Source organism: Chelonia mydas, chromosome 4 (genome assembly GCF_015237465.2).
Source record: "Chelonia mydas isolate rCheMyd1 chromosome 4, rCheMyd1.pri.v2, whole genome shotgun sequence".
Taxonomy (NCBI): Eukaryota; Metazoa; Chordata; order Testudines; family Cheloniidae; genus Chelonia; species Chelonia mydas.
The window spans coordinates 58212308-58231372 of NC_057852.1; the positions used below are offsets into that span (position 1 = coordinate 58212308).

Here is a 19065-nt window from a genome sequence, read left to right on the forward strand (position 1 = left end):
TCATGATACAGGAAGTTGCTCACCTGGAGACTGTCTGTGAAAAGACTGCTTGACCCTTCATTTGGTTTTCATATGAAAGAAACAGACAAGGTGAGGAACGGAAAAGTTTACTTCTATCCAGACAAAAAGCCAATCATTGCCTGACATCAAATGTGTGAAGATGCTGCTTCTCTGGGTTCTCTGAATGCAGCTTAGGGAAGAACACTGGTAGACCTATAACTGTGAAATCACTTCAGACAAGCAGTTAGGGTGCGGCTGCAGGGTTACGTTGTCTTTGGAAAATTGTGCTCTACCGTCCAAGTCTGTGACTCACACATTCTCCTCACAGACATGTTCGCCACAACGAAGGCAGTTTTCTAACACAGAAGGGAGAAAGAAGAAGTTGCCAGAGGCTCGAATGGAGGTCCCATAATAGTGGCTAATACACTATTAAAGCCCCTTAAAGGAAACAACTCTTTTACCGGTGGGTGCAGATGAGTGACTCCTTTCAAGAAGCTCACTGCCATGGAGTTTGAAAACACTGATTTCCTTTGGATGGGTCAATGAAATGCCAAAATCACCAGCAGGTGGACTCTTACTGAACTAAGTGCAAGATCAGCAGACTGAAGGTGTAACACGTACTCCAAGATGTCCTGGATACAAGCCAGACTCGGCTGAACTCATCATGCTAATAACCATACCAAGAACCGCTTTCATTTGGGTGAACAGACTGCCCTGGTGGAGGACTTCCTACTATTAAGCAAGACCTGCTGGACCACTGCCAAACATTGTTCCTCCTCCTCATCTATCCATGCAGCATCCAGGCTGTGAGATGCAGGCAGCTGAGTGCAAAAACCTGATTGTGATGCTGAGTCAGGAGTTTGGGCTGAAGGAAGGGATATGGGAGACTGAACTGATAACACAAAAAGGTTGGAAAACCAGCATTGTCTTGACCACATTGGAGCAATGAGAATGAGGTTGGCATAGTCCAATTTCAGTTTGAGAACGACCTACAGGATGATTGGAATTGGAGAAAAAGCATACAGGAATGCCAACTCCCACCTCAGGTGGAAAGCATCGGTCAAGGAATGTGCACACTCCAAAGTCAGGATCTGATCAGGCTCTGGCAGTTTTGCATCAGGGAAAACGTTACCCCTATGGCTGTTCCCTTACTTGGGATCCAGAATCACCTGGCAGATCACTTCAGCAGAAATTTCTCTGTGAATCATGAGTGGTCTCTGAAGTGCAGAGTCTTGTGGTCCATTTTTGGAGTTTGGGCCATTCCAACAATCAACCTGTCCGCCGTGAGAGGGAACAAGAAATGGTGGTTGTTTTGCTCCCAGTGGGGTCTCAGTCCAGACTCAAAGGTGCAGCCTGGCATTTTGGAATACCTGTGTCCATGCAGCCATATGGCCTAGCAACCTCAGTCATACTTGGGCTGTGGCTGAGGGTTCAGACTGTCGCTCCAGACATAAGTGATTAATCACCTGGAATCGCTTGGTCAACAGAAACACTCTCTAACTCACAGAATCTATCTGGGCCCCAATTAACTTGCTTCTTTGAGTTGGAACCAATGTTAATTTTGTGCTATTTTTGATGAGACCTAGATGATCAAGTAGGCATAGTGTGAAGTGAACATGAGGTAGGACTTTCCCTCTGGACTTGCCCCTCAGTAACCCAGAGTCCAGATATGGAAAGATATGAATTTCCTTCTTTCTGAGGTACGCTGTTATTGAAGAGCAGAAGCTGAGAAGGAGAAGACATGCTGAAAGGCAGTACAACATACTGGTAGTGCTGGCCAGCTATGACAAATGTGAGGAACCTCCTGTGGCTTGGGAGGATTGCTATATGGAAATAAGCATCCTGCAGGTCCAGGGCAGTAAACCAGTCATTGTGATTCAAGGTAGGGAGTTGGCAGGGTAACCTTATGGAATTTCACATAACTGATGTATTTGTTGAAATTGCAGAAGTGGAGGACAGGTCATATAACTCGGGCTTGGGGACCAGGAAATACTGATGCTGCAGAGGAACCTCCTCTTTGGCCTCCAAGCCAGTAGAGACTGAACCTGCTCAAGGAGCAGTGTCTTCTGAGAGAAGTCCCTGAAAAGGGACGTGTTGTGGTGGTGTTGGGGGGTGGGGTGGGTTTGGGAGGAGAAATGCAGAGGAACTGTATGGCAAGACCTGACCATCAAACAGTAAGTCCTCAGTGATCTGCTGCACATGGGACACAATGCCTGAGTCCTGAAGCCGTAAGGCCTTTCTCATGGTCACAGCCTATGCCATAAATCTGGCTGAGGCATCCACCTCATCCAGAGCTGCCTGCAAGGAAGTCTTGGCCATCACACAGACTTCTCCAACGAATGCCATAAACTCTTAACGCGAGGGTTTTGGCAACTTCTCTGTGAACTTAGACAAGACTGTCCAATTGACGAAGTCATACTTGTAGAGCAACACCTGCTGGTTCATGATGTGAATTTGCAGGGAAGAGGAGGTATAAATCTTTCTCCCCACCAAGTCCATCCTCTTGGACTCTTTGTTCTTGGGTGTGAATTTACACCTGCCCTGCCCAGCCCTGTCATTTGCTGCAGTTACCACCAGCAAGTTGGGGGCCAGGTAGGAGCTGAAACCCTCATACCCTTGCATGGGAATGAAGTACCATTTCTCTGAACACTTCACCATAGGGTACAATGAAGCTGAGGTGTTCCAGACGGCCTTTGCAGGCTCCAACAGAGCTTCATTTATCGGCAGGGCTATTCTTCCTAGAGCTGATGATTGGAGAATATCCAGCAGCTATGTGTATTTTCCTGCAGGAGTTATGCTTGCATACCTAAGGAAGCAGCCATATGCCTCAGAAGGTCCTAATATGCCTTAAAAGGGGGAAAAAAGGATTCCCACATGGTAGAGTTGTCTGAAGAGTATGAGGAGGTGGTTTGCTGTGCTAATGATTGGTCCTGGTCTTGCATCACAGGATCCAGTTGGAATAACCCTCGAGGTCCAGAGGGAATGGGCTCAGTGGTCGCATGCGGCAAAGATGGTTTGCGAACGGGGGGCCCCAACAGGACTGGTGATCTCGTTCTAGAGCAGGTCGAGAAGCATCCCAAAGAGGCCACCGGGCATACAGATAAGGCTTTGGTGGCCAAAAGGTACTAGGCCCAGAGCCCTTATCCTGACTGCAGGACAGATGCCATTCTCGGTACTGATGGTGATCCGAGGGCACTCTCTAGTGTCTATCTAACAAGAAGGGAAAGGACAATCCTGACCTGGATCTTGAGAAGTCCAGGAGGTCCTTTGGTGACAATGGGGGAACCAGCCCCGATGAGGCAAACAACCTGTGGCCTCGATGCTGAAGAGAAATGGGAATCAGCACAAGTGGTACCAAATGAGACCTACTTCCACCTGGCACTAGAAGAGGCATTGGCTTGGAGACCGTCAATGCCAGTGCCAACATCATTAGTACCAGACTCAACACATGCATTGTGGTCGGAATCAGAATTGATGGTACGGGCTGTCACTGTATTTGGTGTGGTACAGGGAGTGGGTGGACAGACATGCTCCATCGTGGGTGCCGCAGGGAGTACTATGCCGGTCAACACTCCTCTTAAAAGATGAGGAAGAGTTTCTCCAAGCCCTGGAATGGTCCCAACTCGTTTTATGGGTCCTTTTCCTCACTGCACCGGAAGATGATGAATAACCAGTCTTCCTCTTAGGGGAAACACCAGAACGCAAGCATAAAACAGCATCACTTGCTGGATCTGAAGGCGACCACCGATCAGACAAGGGCCTCAATGCCGAAGCAGGCCTCACAGCCTGCTCCAGAAGGTGCTGCTTCAACCACAAGTTTCTTGCCATCTGAGTCCTCTTTGTGGATGACTTGCAGGTGGAGTACCACTCTTTAAGGTGTCCCTCGCTGAGGCACAACAAGAACCTTTATATGGCGGTCACTGTGGAGAATGCCCCTCCACAACATACAGTGCTTGAACCCAGGTGAGGGCACCACACAGGGCAGCCAACTACTCTAACACTAAAATTAAACCTAAAATACTACTACTACCATATACAGGATAAGTTCTCAGAAAACTGAGACCGAAAGCGTGAGGTGAAGGCACCACACAGAGCTCCGACTCTAGCCACCGACAATGAGAAGAAACTGAGGTGGTCAGGGAGATAATGCTCTTATATGGCTCGGGGAGGGGGACTAAGGCCACAGGGCATGAGTGCCACCCCTATAGGTACTAGGGAAAGTTCCCTGGCTCTGGTGCGCTGGACGCACACACATCTACATGAAATATATGGCTGTATCTACTCAGAGAATAGGTGTTTCAAATGCAGGTGCTAATAAATTTTTCCCACAGGCCAAATGCTCCAGTCTCTACTTTACTAGACCCTAATTTTATACTATATCTTTCCCTAAGATGTCTGGATTTTAGCTCAAAGACACAGCACAGAAAAATCTTTTTATGTTTCCATCAGCTTTCAGACCCATATAAGTCAGCTTCATGATCATCTTAGACAAATTCATGCCGGAGCTCAGACTGTCTGTATGTGCAGCTTGAGGGGCAACAGGGCTACATGGAAGAATATTTACTGATTGAAATGACTACCAGTCTCCACCCTAGTATCTTTTTCAACAAATAGAAAGCAACAAAATAAGTCTACAATTATACAATGAACATCAAACCTCACATTTGTGAAGTGAAAATTTCACAGTTTAAATGTTTCTTCATTTGCTTCTTTGTGGCATATATCGAGCCATGCTTTTAAATAAAACTATGTTAACTGAATATTGGTAATAATCTGTTCTCAGTGATAAATATTTTATTTTAAAACATATGATAAACTGTCACATTTATTCTATAATTACAATAATTATAACTATATTTGGTTCTAGTTTACAGCTCTGAATAGAGGAAGCAAAACCTATCATGAACCACTTTTTAACAAAAGCCATACTCTTTGTTTCCTGAGAGCCCACAAAGTAATATTTGGCAGGAGTTCTAAGGAATATTTTAGAAAATAGCTTTTTCCTAATGGAGCTGTTGCCCCTGGATACAAGACTTCTACTACACTGATATATGACAGTATCACCAACGATTTTAAGGATTTAGTATTTTGTCTTTTTCTATCAACAAATGCACTACACTTTAATTTTAATTTGACATCCTGGCAAGGCAAATAAAAATAATGGTGAATATAACTGTACAGTATTCTGTATATATGCAATAGTACATTAAAATATGATAAAAGAAAGTTTTTAAAGTTGCAAAGTTGAGCACTCAAAAATTAGGAACAGACAGAATTAAGATTATTCATATTACTTTTTTTTTTTTTTACAAGTCTCTTGCCTCATTCAGTACCCAGCCAATGAATGGACAGTAGGATGGAAAGTACCCGGCAAATTAAACAGTTGTTCAACATTTATTTTTACCTCATCATTCAATGTGTGTGAAACTTGGACAGAGAGAGATTAAGGCCAACATTTGCAGAAATGTCCACTAATTTTGTATGCCTCAGTGACAGAGTCATCAGACTGGGTTCCCTACTGGCCTGTGCCAACCAAAGTCACAAAGCTAGAACGATGAAGATTTATTGCTGCACTTAGGCAGAACAGAATCCATTACATTCTGAGTATGACAGTGTTTAACAAAGGTTTTCCCTTTCCATATTTGAAAGCAAGCTTACCTCTCTCAATACAGGATCAGTTATTGAACTCAGATTGACTGCTCCTTCATAGGTTAAGTAGTAGAATACATTCAGGGATCGGACAGCCTCTGGCCCTTGCTGTTTGTAGCCAAAAATTAGATCGATCCATTGGTGAAGCTGGCATGAAACAAACTCACTCTCCAAGGCCTGCAGCAAAATGCAAAATATGTTATCCTGACTTCTGCTATTATTCTTTCTTAAGAAACTTGAATATTCATAAATAGGACATGAAATTATCTTTAGTAATTCCCCTGCACCAATGCTACTAATATTTTAGAAAGTGTACAAAAATTTCTAACACTTACAAAAGCATACTAAGGTGGAAAGGACCAGCCATGTGGACCACCTGCCCCACCCCTCAAAGTCCAGATGGGAGAATTGCTCCTCATCCTGTCAATGAGGAGGGAGGGATAAGACAAACAGCCAGAATGCTCCTGCCCCTCTTTCTGTGGGATGGGGAGGGCGAAAGGATGGTATCTTAGACCAGTTATGACATGTGGTCAGAGGGCTGAAAGATTTGGGGAAATTAAAGTAACTGGGGGTGATCAGGTGAAATGCAACTAAGAAGTTCTGTATACCATACATGTTGCATATATGTTAGTTAGCTATTACTTTTGTCTATATATTTATGCTTGTCCAATTTCTGATTGTAATTTTAGGGTATGTTTATGCTGCAATTAAACCTGTGGTTGGCTTGTGTCAGCTGGCTTGGGCTGGGGGGCTATAAAATTGCACTGTAGACATTTGGGATTGGGGTGGAGCTCAAGCTCTGAGAATATCACATCTTGCAGGGTTGCAGAGCCTGGAGCTTCAGCCCAAGCGCAAACGTCTCCACCACAGTTTTACAGCCCTGTCCAGAGCCTTGTGAGCTCAAGTCAGCTGGCACAAGCCAGCCAGAGGTGTTTAACTGCAGTGTAGCAATACCCTTACTGAACCAGGGGCTGTCTTTTACTATGTGTTTGTATGGTATCAGGTACAACAGGTACCAAATTTTGACTGGGGCCTCCAGGAGCTACAGTAAGACAAATAATAAACAAATTAATAACAACATATTCTTCCATATAACCCAGTTCATATTTAACATACTACTCTAGAACCATATGTTCCCTAAGGCATCAGTTATCAAGTTAAGTTAGAAAACCAAGGACAGCAATTCAGATAACTCTACAAACTAGAAATTAAAAAAAATGTTCAAATGAATTTCCTCTTCTCAAGTTGTTACATGCAGAAGATACTTTGCCAAAATAGTAAGAAAAATGTTAAAAGATTAAGAAAAAATGCATATTACCTATTACATACACAAATGAAATAAACATATCTGATTAAAATACAGCTTAAAGAAACTTGCCATTGGGACAGCATCTAGACACTTGATTGCCTGTGATTGTTCAGATACGCAGGTAACTGCATGTGATTGGCTTGCAGGTCCCAGTTTTGAAGTAAGGGGAGGTAAATCTGCTGGTGATTTCACCTCAGGACATGTGCCAAGAGATTTTCCCATGAGTGCAAGGAGAGTAGGTAAGCAGCAACTTCTAAGAAGCTAAGGAAGGTCCATTCACATAGTGGTACTAGCAGAATATCATCAGACTTCTTTGTTTACTGAATGGATTTTGGGACCATTTCACAATTTCTTATGCTGATCAGAAGATTCATTTGTAACAGACTTAACCAGTCTGTTGCATATTTATGGCTGGGAACCTGTACTCCATGGTCTCCATGCCTCAAGTTTATCACAAAAAGCTCCAACAGAAGTGCAAGACTGGTCATATTAGCATCTCCTTCCCATTTCTGCCTCTGGGTAATCTCCACCTGTTCTCCCTTAGTCTCATACCCAATAAATTCCCTGGTGAATATATAATTATTCACCCCACCACTAGCATTTCTCAGTTAGAAGTCAATTAATTTGTAAGATTTCTTCATGCACTACTCATCTTTCAAACACACAGGCAAGCCAGATCTCCTTAACATGGAGGCAGGACAAAAGTGGAAAAACCTACTGCAGTTGCTGCCAGTGTACCAACATGCCTTCAAGATATTTGGCTTCTCATTCAAAGGCCAATATTACTCAAAGTAATATCAAAATATTACTTTTTGTCATGTGGAATCTTTGGAGCATTCAGTTTTTTCCTCAAATGGGCAAAGGGCTCACAACAATTCTCTCTCTGTTTCAGATGGAGTGGTTTCAGAAGCTAGCCAGTGGCTGAGAGAGAGAGGCAATCTGATGCCAGAATATTCCCACGGCAATTTGGCAAGAAAGATTTGGTGACTAAGCTGGTTTGTTGCGCCAAGTATGCTGCATAGTTATAGGGAAAGTTTCAATACATTTCTGCATTTCACTTAGACAGAGAGAGAGTTTACCATTGCCTGTCCCATACCACTGGTATACATTGAGCTGTTCATTTTGGTCTCTAGGTCAGTGCTATTCAAAGTGGTGGTCCGCGGACCGGTGCCGGTCTGCGCGCACATTGGAAAAAAAAACTTGCTGGTCCCCCACATCAGACAGCTTGAGAAGCACTGCTCTAGGTGACAAAATTTGTTCACGCCATCACTGACTTTCAGTTGGTGGACACATAATTCTGTGCCCAAAGGACTCCACCATCCAGACCATCTCATGGTTATCTGGTGCAGGCCACACAAAGGCCCTAAATATGTTCAAAAGAGCAAGCTGCTTAATTATCACTGTAGCATCATGTGGATACAAAGGGATATGTAGCAGCTCTCAACTCGCAGCAAGTGGGATGTAGGCAGATAGATCTGTGTCTCCTGCAGAGAGAAACTTTCTTTTGAGGGATGGAGGCTAGCCTATAAGGGTTGGGTGCAGGCATTTCTCTAAGGGAGATCAAATATGGTACCAATAGCAAGCACCAGCTAGATGGCTGCTGTTTCTGCTCTAGGACTATATGAGATCATAAACTGGGTGGGTGGGTCTCCCTGGAAGGTTTAGCAGATTTGGGTATAAGAAAACTATGAACCCCACCCTCCACCCTCTCTTCTCAGTTACGAGGACTTCCAGCTTCTAATCCAGTTAAGTTTAGTAGTAGTACACTTCAATACTTAAAAATAATGAATTTTTTTGGTTTCTATAAAAAGACAGTGTGCCATTAAAATGTGGACCTTTACTGCTCCTAGTAGTTAAGTTTATCATCATATTCCCTATTCTAAATTTAGGGAATACTGAAATATCATGATACAGGAAAACATTGCAGTGCAGCAAACATCAAGATTTTATCATTGCCCACTGAACACATTCACTTTGGATATACACATACAGAACCATTTTCTGCAGTACGCTGGAAGATTAAAACACTGTTCAGAAAATACTTGGCTAATTCACAAGCCAATATATAGAAAGTACACAATTAAATTAACAAAAATGAATCCCTGACCAAGCGAATTAGGTTCAATACATATTCAAAGGTATTACCTAGCATGAATCTACTGTATTTCTAAATATTTAATACAACTACTTTAAATTACTGGCAGGATTTGCTTTATCAATCTCGTGTAGAATTCAATTCAGTTTTATTTTTAATAAGTACAGATAAAACAATACAGAAAAGTACAATATTATTCTATGTGACCTACAGAAACTAAGAGCATTTTTCTTTTAAAGGAAATTCCTAATTTTGAACAGCAGAAGTTAAAATTAATCTGAAAACCTACGAAACTGCTCTGGCATTTGTACACAAAATGATGGGTTTGTTTCATTAACCGATGTCTGAAAACAACATTTAAATTGACACATAAAAACAGCCATTGTCTTAATTTGTGTGGTGTACTCCACACAAAAGCCCTAAATATGTTCAAATTAGAGCAAGCTGCTTGATTGTCACTGCAGTCTCATGTCACATTAATGCATGACAAACATTAAACCATACACTTAAATGGCAATTTATATCATTTAAATGTTTACTGCCAGACCAGCTCATCACTCATTTAAATGCGACTTTCTGGCAGCTAATTTCAGTTAATTTTCCTCGATTCACTTAATTAGAACTTTCAATCAAGAAAAGACTGTACATATCTTCCAGCTCTCTTTTTTCTAATTTGAATTCTCAGCTATTGATGTGCTGAAAATATCCTCTAAAATGGAGAATCAGATAGTATGTCATGTCCTACCCCCCTCGCCCCCCAAAATGACCACATGGAAAAAACCTTACAATATATATGCTTTGACAAGACTTATTTATGTAAAAGTAGTTTTAGTTCTCACACACACTCTCCACAATTAAAACTATAAAAAACAGCAACCAAGCAAATTAAAAATTAATGACTTCAAAATTGTTTAATAAGATAAAAATAGTCAGGAGTCTCATGAGTGACCATAGAGCTACAACATGAGGCTATAAAATTCTACAAGGCTCAGCAAATGACAATGATGTGAATTAATTTTCTTGCTATCTTGCCAAAATCTTTTAACATTAGAACATATTTAATTTCTCTTTTTATCTATTTCATCTTACATAATTTTTGTTTTAAGGGCATATGATTTTATACGTTCACTATGCAAACTGTGTTTCACTATTTCTGATGAGCAAAAATTCCTAACAGGAATGCAAAGTGAGACATACTATAATGGCCATATTACACCCATAAAACACATGGGCATGGATAACTACTGTAATATTGTTCTGCAATCTCTTCAAGTAACCAAACATATAAATCTAAAAAGAAAAGGAGTACTTGTGGCACCTTAGAGACTAACCAATTTATTTGAGTATAAGCTCACTTCATCCGATGAAGTGAGCTGTAGCTCACGAAAGCTTATGCTCAAATAAATTGGTTAGTCTCTAAGGTGCCACAAGTACTCCTTTTCTTTTTGCGAATACAGACTAACACGGCTGTTACTCTGAAACCTGTCATATAAATCTAACAATCTCTTAAAAATTACAGTCTCACCACTTATTCATGGAACTGCTGGTGGACATCCTGAATTTGCTCCCCTTTTGTAATGTTAAGATAAAAATGTTCTTTTAAGTTACATAGATTTAGAATGATAAGAACAGGAAATTAACAATGGAAAGACGATGGAGATTATTTCTTGTATCGTTTACACTACATTAGGGCATTTTTAGCATCTTTGTCCACTTGTCAGGACACAAATATGAGAGCCAAAAGAAAAGAGAGTAAGATGAACGTCAGTACTCAGGACACTGCAGGAAAGGCCAAATGTAACATACAATTTCAAAAAGATAAATAAGGTTTTCTGTCATTCTAGGTTACAAGTTATGGTCTTTGGGTGGTTATGAATTAAATTTAGAAGAGTAGGATATGATTGAGTTTCAAAATGATTAAAAACAAAATAAATTTTCAAGGAAGACAGCACAGTATAATACTAAAAATCCAATTTGACTATAACTAAAATTGAAACCACTTAAAAAAAACTGAAAAATGTAAAGTACAACATTCATAATGCTAAAATAAATCTACTATATTCATAACAAATTCTCTCCTTTTAAAAGGTGTGGGTGTGTGTTTATTAAATTATTCTCTCAATATTTACCTATTCAAAAAATAAAATTGAGGCCATGGAATGCTAAACATTTAGGATTATTCAGACCACTAGGACAGACAGTCCTCATTAAGGCCAGAGTTAAATACGGTATGCCGCTATGGGATACTAACATTCTTCCCATGCTGCTCTTAAAACTAGCCAATCAATTGTTAGTACTCCCATAACAGTATGGATACATCATTTACACCCAATGCATGCGCTGAGTAAAATTTGTACAAAAGAAAAGAAAAGAAAAGCCGCTACAATGTCCAACACAATACAGTAATGTTCAACAGTATTGAGTTATTATAAAATAAATCAGTGATTAATGTCTAATTGTTAAGGATCAAATAAGACCATGAAAAGACTGTCATGTGAGACTACACACAAATTGTCAGTTCAGTCCAGTGGGACTCATATTAGCTTTGACAAACTGTCTTGGGGCTGATAGCTGTTTTTTTAATGAGATCTATTAGGCAGAGACTAAAACACTTGAGATATGATAAAAAGTACAGTATACAGATGTCAAACACAAACACCTATTAGTAACTTTCATTTGTCCATTCCCAAGGCAGAAATGCATCAGAAACATTAACCAAGTGAAGCTTTGATATTACAAGGCAAATTTCAAATTCAAAAATATATTTCAAATGCAAAATGCAATGTTATTAAATAAAATGCAATTTAACCTATCTCTTCAAATATAATTCTGAAATTTGTGATTTACTATGTGGCTTTTTATTGCCTATTTAATAAAAGGAATTAACAGAAAAAGGTATTGAGGACTGTATTTTATATATATTAAAGGTGCTATATAAAAAGCATAAGGCAAAATGTGGTCAAAACACAACAAAAATGCTAAATTAACGTGGTTAGAAACAATTTTCTTTATATAGTTAAGTTACTCACTATACCACATTTACTAAATACCATTATATTTTAAGACTCTGAAGTAACTTTTAAGTCTTTTAAGACTTTTGAAGTAACCGCCTCAAGGGTTTTTCCCCTATAAAATATATTTTTTTCTATTTTAGACTAGGTAACAGTGTGAAATAGTATATGTTTTAAAAACAAATATTGGCGATTAGGATTATTCTGATTTTTCATTTAGACAAATACATTAAGTACATGTCATTTCACCAGTATATGCACTGTTTAGACAAACTTACTTACAGTGAAACTATTCAGAAATATAAGGCCACATTCCTGCTCACCTTACTCTCCCAATGAGTATTAAATAGCTTTTAATATAACCAAAATAAAAGATGACATCTGATGGACAGTAAAACTATTTTTTGAACATGCACTTGAACTTGGGTGTATATGTTTTAGTTCTGTACATTTTTCTAGGAATATATTAATTTGGCATGTAAAAAAATTAAACCATTTCAAACCTCTTAGAACATTGGTGTTTTCCAGATGTACAAAAGCAAATAAATGTCCATAGTCTCCAAAGGGTTAATGTATTTTGCTACCACTTTGAAACAAGGGATGCCATTACAATGAGTCAAAATAAAACTGAGTCATTATGAAATTCATTATAAATCTCCAACTCCCAATCAAAGAAAAAGTCTACATATGAATAGGAAAGCTCTAATTAGGTGTTCTAGAGACTGGAAACACAAATAAGAAGATATTTTGATTTATAATTTATAAAAATGTACCCATACAGAGTATTGCAAAGGTAACAGCCACACTACTCAAGTGCCAGACAACTAATTTAAATATGTTAAGCATATTTTAGATTACACACACACACACACACACACACAAATAACAAACCAACTGGTTTGTTATGTTTGCATTTGCTGGATTTCAAACGCTAGTGGTAATGTTTCCTTAACATTGATATATGACCTTTGTAATTTACAACGAAGAAGGCTGGTTTTTTCAGCCTAATTAGAACTGTTTCAAATTTTCCTGCTAAATATATGATAGAAAATGCTTTCAACTTTTTCTTTTTATTATTCTAGAATTTCTTTCCATGTCAACTTTGTTCCAATCAAAATATGCTTTGAATTAAATGATTTTGATTGAATATGTGGATCACATTTCACTTCTAAGATTTAAAGTCCAAAAAGGAAAAGTTTAGCCTGGTCAAACAAAGTGAGAGCAGCCACTTTGCGGAAAGCTACTCACATTTACGAAGACTGACAAATTGTTTGTGTGCACCATTAGGTCTAGTTTTTGCAATAGTTGCCAGATTTCCTGTCCTCCTAATAAGATATTAACTCTTTAAATGCTGACCTATAAGTAAGCAACTGTATTTCAATTTTAAATGTAACTTTTCCCATATATACTCTTCTGAGCACAAGAGAAAATAGAAATCTAAAAAAATCTAATCTGTTATTAGGCATGTATCAAACTAAAGCTTGCCCTGCAGGTACTGCAGGAAGGAAGAAGACAGCAGACCTGCTATTAATGACAAAACTCCACATTCTGTAAGGAGTGATACAAATTTCACAAATATTAAACTGACATTAAAATTTTGCATACAATCGGTGGTCTCTAACTTGCTCTTAAGTAATTTAATTTCCATACCAGTAAATTCTTGGACTTTTATTAATTTATTGTACTTTGTAATTTATTATAGACATGAAACACTGCAGGAACGATGAGTGATTATTGTACTTTTCAGACTACACAGATTAGATCACTTAGTTTTCATTCTCGTTTTTTATAATCATGTTTAGAAATGCATTGACAATTTATTCATATTTCTGTCTATCTAGCTAAAGTTTGTATTTTACTTCACATCTCTAAACACTACCAATTTGCCTCTCTCTGTCTCATTTTCCCCCGTGCGAAAAAGAGATACAGATACAAACCTCTTTTGTAAAGCACTTGGAAATCTGTTGATGAAAAGCACTGTAAAAGAGGTAGTTATTACCAAAAGACAAGGAAACAAGACAAAGAACTATATAAGAAATGGGCAGCTGAGGGAATACATACATGGGTATGTATGGCTTTCTAAAAAAATGCAAGTCTTAACTCAGGAGATAAACAGAAAGGTAGCTTTTCTAGAAAGAATAATATAATGCTGTGGACTGTGGAACATAATCACACTAAAAGATCTTTATAACAGAATTTTTTTTTAATCACCCATAAAGCATTAAGCTAGGTTCACAGAGTTCTTTGGAATAGCATAACGTAATAAAATGTGATTTCACGGCAAAGAGAATTTGGTGCAAACAACATTGCAATTGAAAAGACACTTTGGAATTTAGTACCTCAAAGATCCTTTCTAAATTTATATAATCTATTACCCAAATGTTAATTAGTACCACGTTTTGATAAAATTCTCAAGCACTTGTGCATTTTTTGGCAAGGCAAGCACTCTCTCTGCAATTGTTATTTTATAGTTTTAAATGGACTAGTCAACCAGCTGTCACATATTTTATACATTTAAGGCTGCATTTCCTTTGAAATTCATAGTTTTAATATTAACTGAAGCTTGTATCGTTACATGCCAAGATCAAAAGAATTAAGCAAACTTGCAAAACTGTCTTCAATCTGTATTCATAGTGACTGCACTACTAAGTACAGTGGTCACCTTCAAAAATTTGCCAATTGCCTTATTTAATTATTTCCTACTATACTAGCTTCTATTTTGGCAGCACACTAAGTAATATAGGGAGGAGTAGGTAATCCTGAAAATATTGAAGTAATTTTCTAAGGCACAAGTAGCATGTTTTTAAGCATCAGCACTGTACACAATCATATATGCACCCATATGTTACAATTTTACACGGAAAATGATCAAACTTACACACTGATCCTGCAAACATTTACACATATACTTAACTTTACTCATGTGGACAGTTTCATTGGCTTCAATGGGACTTCTCACATGAGTGAAGTAAAACATCTGTATGTTTCCAGGATCAAGGCCATACACTTAAGATAGCTGCTGTAAGAAAACATACATACAAGGATATTCAAATTCTTTTTGGTTTAGTTGGAGACAGGTAGTTGGACTCATAGGGTATGTCTACACTGCAATAAAAGACCTGCAGCACCAAGTCCCTATTCTAAAGGAGCGGAAATAACTGGGATGTTTCTTACTAACTATTTCTATGTCTTTGTACTTATTTCCTTCAGTGACCAGGGAAGAGGTTCAGCACTGCCCCGAGTCCCGTCTTCAGCTGAGGACAGTTGAGAGAAACTGAGGGGGTGCGGGACATGCGCACTCAGGCAGATGCTAACGAGGCCGCGAGACAGCAGATGAGCGCATGCATCCCAACCAGGCACTGCTACAGAAGTTCTCCGATCAACAGCGCCGGGACACACCGTCACCTGGATTGGAGCACCCACAGAGACAGCACTCGAAGAAGAATCTGAACTTGACTGCCCCTAGAAACTGAGAACGTAGCTGTGGAAGCTGAAGCTGGAAGAGTTGTGACAGTAATGAATTCCTCACTGGAACAGAATAATGGGGTGTCCAGGTGTCCGTTTTTCGACCGGATCGCCTGGTCAAAAAGGGATTCTGCCGTTAAAAGTCTGGCCGGCAGTACTGCGATGCTAAGGCAGACTAGTCCCTACCTATCCTGGCTCCGCACTGTGCCCTGGAAGCGGCCAGCATGTACTGCAGGCAGCCGGGGGGGGGGGGGGGGGGGGGGGGGGGGGGGGGAGAGGAAGGGCCACACACAGGGCTCTGCGCGATGCCCCCACCCCGAGCACCGGCTCTGCACTCCCATTGGCCGGTTCCTGGCCAATGGAAGGTGGGGTGGGAGGCGATGCCTGTGGGCAAGAGCAGCATGGGGAGCCTCCTGGCCCCCACACCTAGGACCCGGACCTGCTAGCTGTTTCCAGGGCACACACAGCATGGTGCCAGGACAGGCAGGCAGCCTGCCTTAGGTGGGCTTGTACTCAGGCTGCCATCTAATGCCACCATCTGTGCTGTCACGTCCATGCTGCTATTTTTTGTACATTAGCTCGAGCAGTGCTAGTAGACGTCTGGCTAGCTGGGCTAGGAGGCACGTTGCCAGCTGCAGCATAGACATACCCACAAAGAAATGTCATTGAGCACAGGACCTTGCTTGGCTTGACTAAAACTAAAACTGGTTTAAAATATGGAACAAAAAATTGAAGGGTTTCTGTGCAACACTTGGATATCTCTGATTTAAAACAGTTTCCATTTTGTTGTCAGAGGACTTCTGTTCTGACCTCAAGAGGAAGTGACTACATGCCATCCCTGGCCAATGAAGGCTGGATGGAAATCCCTTTAAGCATATCATTTGCTATTTCTATTTCTGATGCATGAAGTATTGGAGAAAGGCAAGGAGCTCCCTCCCCTCTGAGATTCAGCAGACTGTTTTCTCAGTGCACTTGGTACAGGCTTGCTTGAAGAGCGCCAGAATTAGAGCATGTCTACACTTAACCACGGCTGTATTGCTTCAGTGTAGACCTACCTACGCTGATGGGAGTGGTTCTCCTCTTAGATCTGGTCTACACTGAGGGAGGGGGGAAAAATCAATCTAAGTTACTCAACTTTGGCTACGTCAACGTACTTAGAGCTATTTACCGTGGTGTCTTCATTGTGATAGGTCGACTGCTGACACTCCCCCGTTGACTCCGCCTGTGCCTCTCGCTCCGGTGGAGTACCGGAGTCGACGGAAGAGTGCTCGGTGGTCGATTTATTGCGTCTTCACGAGACACGATAAATTGACCCCCGCTGGATCAATCACTCCAGAGGTAAGTATAGACATGCCCTCAGTGTAGGTAACCCACCTCCCTGAGAGGCAGTAGCTAACATCGGGGCTGGAGCACCCATGGGGAAAAATTTGCGGGTGCTCTGCACCCACCGGCAGCTCCTCTCCCCGCTCACCTCCGATTCCACCTCCTCCCTCCTGCATCTCCCACTGGCTGGCTCCCAGCACAGCTATTTCGCGGTGGCAAGTGCTGGAGGGAGGGGGAGCAGGGGGAATGCGGCATGCTCAGGGGAGGAGGCAGGGCTGGGGCGGGGATTTGGGGAGGGATCCAATAGGGGCATGGAGGGAGCAGAGTTGGGGGAAGAGGTTGGAATGGGAGCAGGGCAGAGGTGGAGTCGGAGGGGGAGGCGCGAGTTCAAATGTAATTATTTAACTAGAATCCTCAAATGAGTAGGGAAATTAAGACAATTTTTTTTTCAAAATGAAAAACTACTTATTCTAACCTGGTATAAATTGATACATTAATATGGTTAGCCACCCTTCATCTTGGAGCAGGGCTGCATTGTTAAACCAGGTTTAAAAGCTGAATTAAATCTTTTTGCATATTTGAGTAAAAGAGCCTCTTCAAATATGGAAAGTGAACGACTGTGTGGGTGTATACAAATATTATATTGACCTTTAGATTCAAAATTTAAGCTATACAGGTTTAAGTAAGGGCAGGACCTGCCAGCCCCAGGAGACTAAATCACAACTCCCCTGTCATGTTTTGGAGGAACAGTCTGACTTGGTACTGAGGCCTAGCCATGTATGCTTCTCAGTAGCTTAGCTGAACAAGGAAAACTGTTACACTACCCACAACAGCCTGATGTTATGAAGAAGACTGCAGACAATTTCTGCTCTAATCACTGACTCTCTCCTGTACAGACTATAACATTAACTTTTCACATGTAGGAACCAGTTTGTAAAACATAAAAACAACAATGTAGATAACTGGCACAAAAATACAAGGTTACCATTTCTTTGTAATTAAAAGTAGACTCCTAAAGGCATATCTTCATGCCTTTTTTCCTATGTGAGTAAAAGGCAAGCGGGGCAGCAAGGCAAGAGTTAATTAAAACTAAAGTGTGTGTTGGGGGAGGAGGGAGAACTCAGAGTTAATCAGGGACCATATCCAGAGCCAGGCATGGATAGGCCTCACTAATGAGCCTCAAGTACCCTGCAGTGGCTTTCAAACCTAACTGGCTTCAAACGATGCCACCCCATGACAGAATGCGGCTAGCCATAAGAGGAAGGTGATTAGAATAAATGACTGGAGTAATTAACTCTGATTTGAAACCACCTGACTGGAAAGAGACGCTAGGAGCTGTTTAGCTGATGGTCTTCTGGTTAAAAAAGGAAGCTTTCCTTTGCTCTTGTGTTTGTGTGTGTTAGAAGAGCTCTTCCTTTCAAATAGGTATTTGGTGGCACTAATGAAAAGCAGCTTTCATTCAAGGGCCTCCCCATTCATTTAGAAAGGAGAAGAAAATAAAAGCTTCAAAGTAGAACTAATTTACTTCACCCTAAAACCCCTTTGGTGAGTTTGCAGTTTGTATTATCAACCAGAAAAATATAATATTATCCTCTTTTAAGAAAACAGCAATTTAAAATTATTTAATTAAAGTATCTATCATTCTCTTTACATAAAAATATTAAGGCTTTAAAGAAATTCAGCCCTCTTGTTTTCTTGGACTATTTTCAGGGCAGTCCTGCCAATATTTCTCCCCTGTTTCCCCCCACCCCAGCATGTGAATAAGGTTTATTCCCTCTAGTGGTAGAAACTTTTTTTTTTTTGGCACGGTGAAAAAAAAAAGCAAAAATTCTACATATTTCTGAAATGGGATAAGCAATCTTCAACAGCTCTTAGGCAGCATACACAGTTACTTAATCTACCACAGTATCTTGCCACTTTATTTTACAAAGAAGAATTACAAAGAGTAGGGGCATTACTACCTGCTGTTTTACAAGCAATCAGCAATTCATTGTACCAGTGTTGTCCTGTACCTGCTGAGTAAATGCTTTAAAAAAAAAAGTTTCACTAACTGCCCAGAAACAACTACAGTATGGTAGCAAAAGCAATTCACCAAATGTTTATGCTGAGATTCTGATTTATTTGACAGCTTTAAGCCTTCAAGCCATGATATAATTAAATGTTTTGACAACTAAACAAAAACTGTATAAATTTGAAAGCTGTTAAAAAAGCTA

At 40.3% G+C, this 19065-nt stretch overlaps 1 protein-coding gene across 8 annotated transcripts in view; it reads right to left on the reverse strand.

Annotated features, from left to right (window-relative positions):
• LRBA (LPS responsive beige-like anchor protein) overlaps window positions 1–19065 on the reverse strand; it is a 549006-nt gene that overhangs the window by 70501 nt on the left and 459440 nt on the right. For all 8 annotated transcript variants that reach the window (XM_043545801.1, XM_043545802.1, XM_037897376.2 and 5 more), the window contains exon 48: window positions 5659–5826. In XM_043545801.1, coding sequence (XP_043401736.1) covers window positions 5659–5826 — 168 coding nt within the window. The remainder of the gene's footprint in view (window positions 1–5658; window positions 5827–19065) is intronic.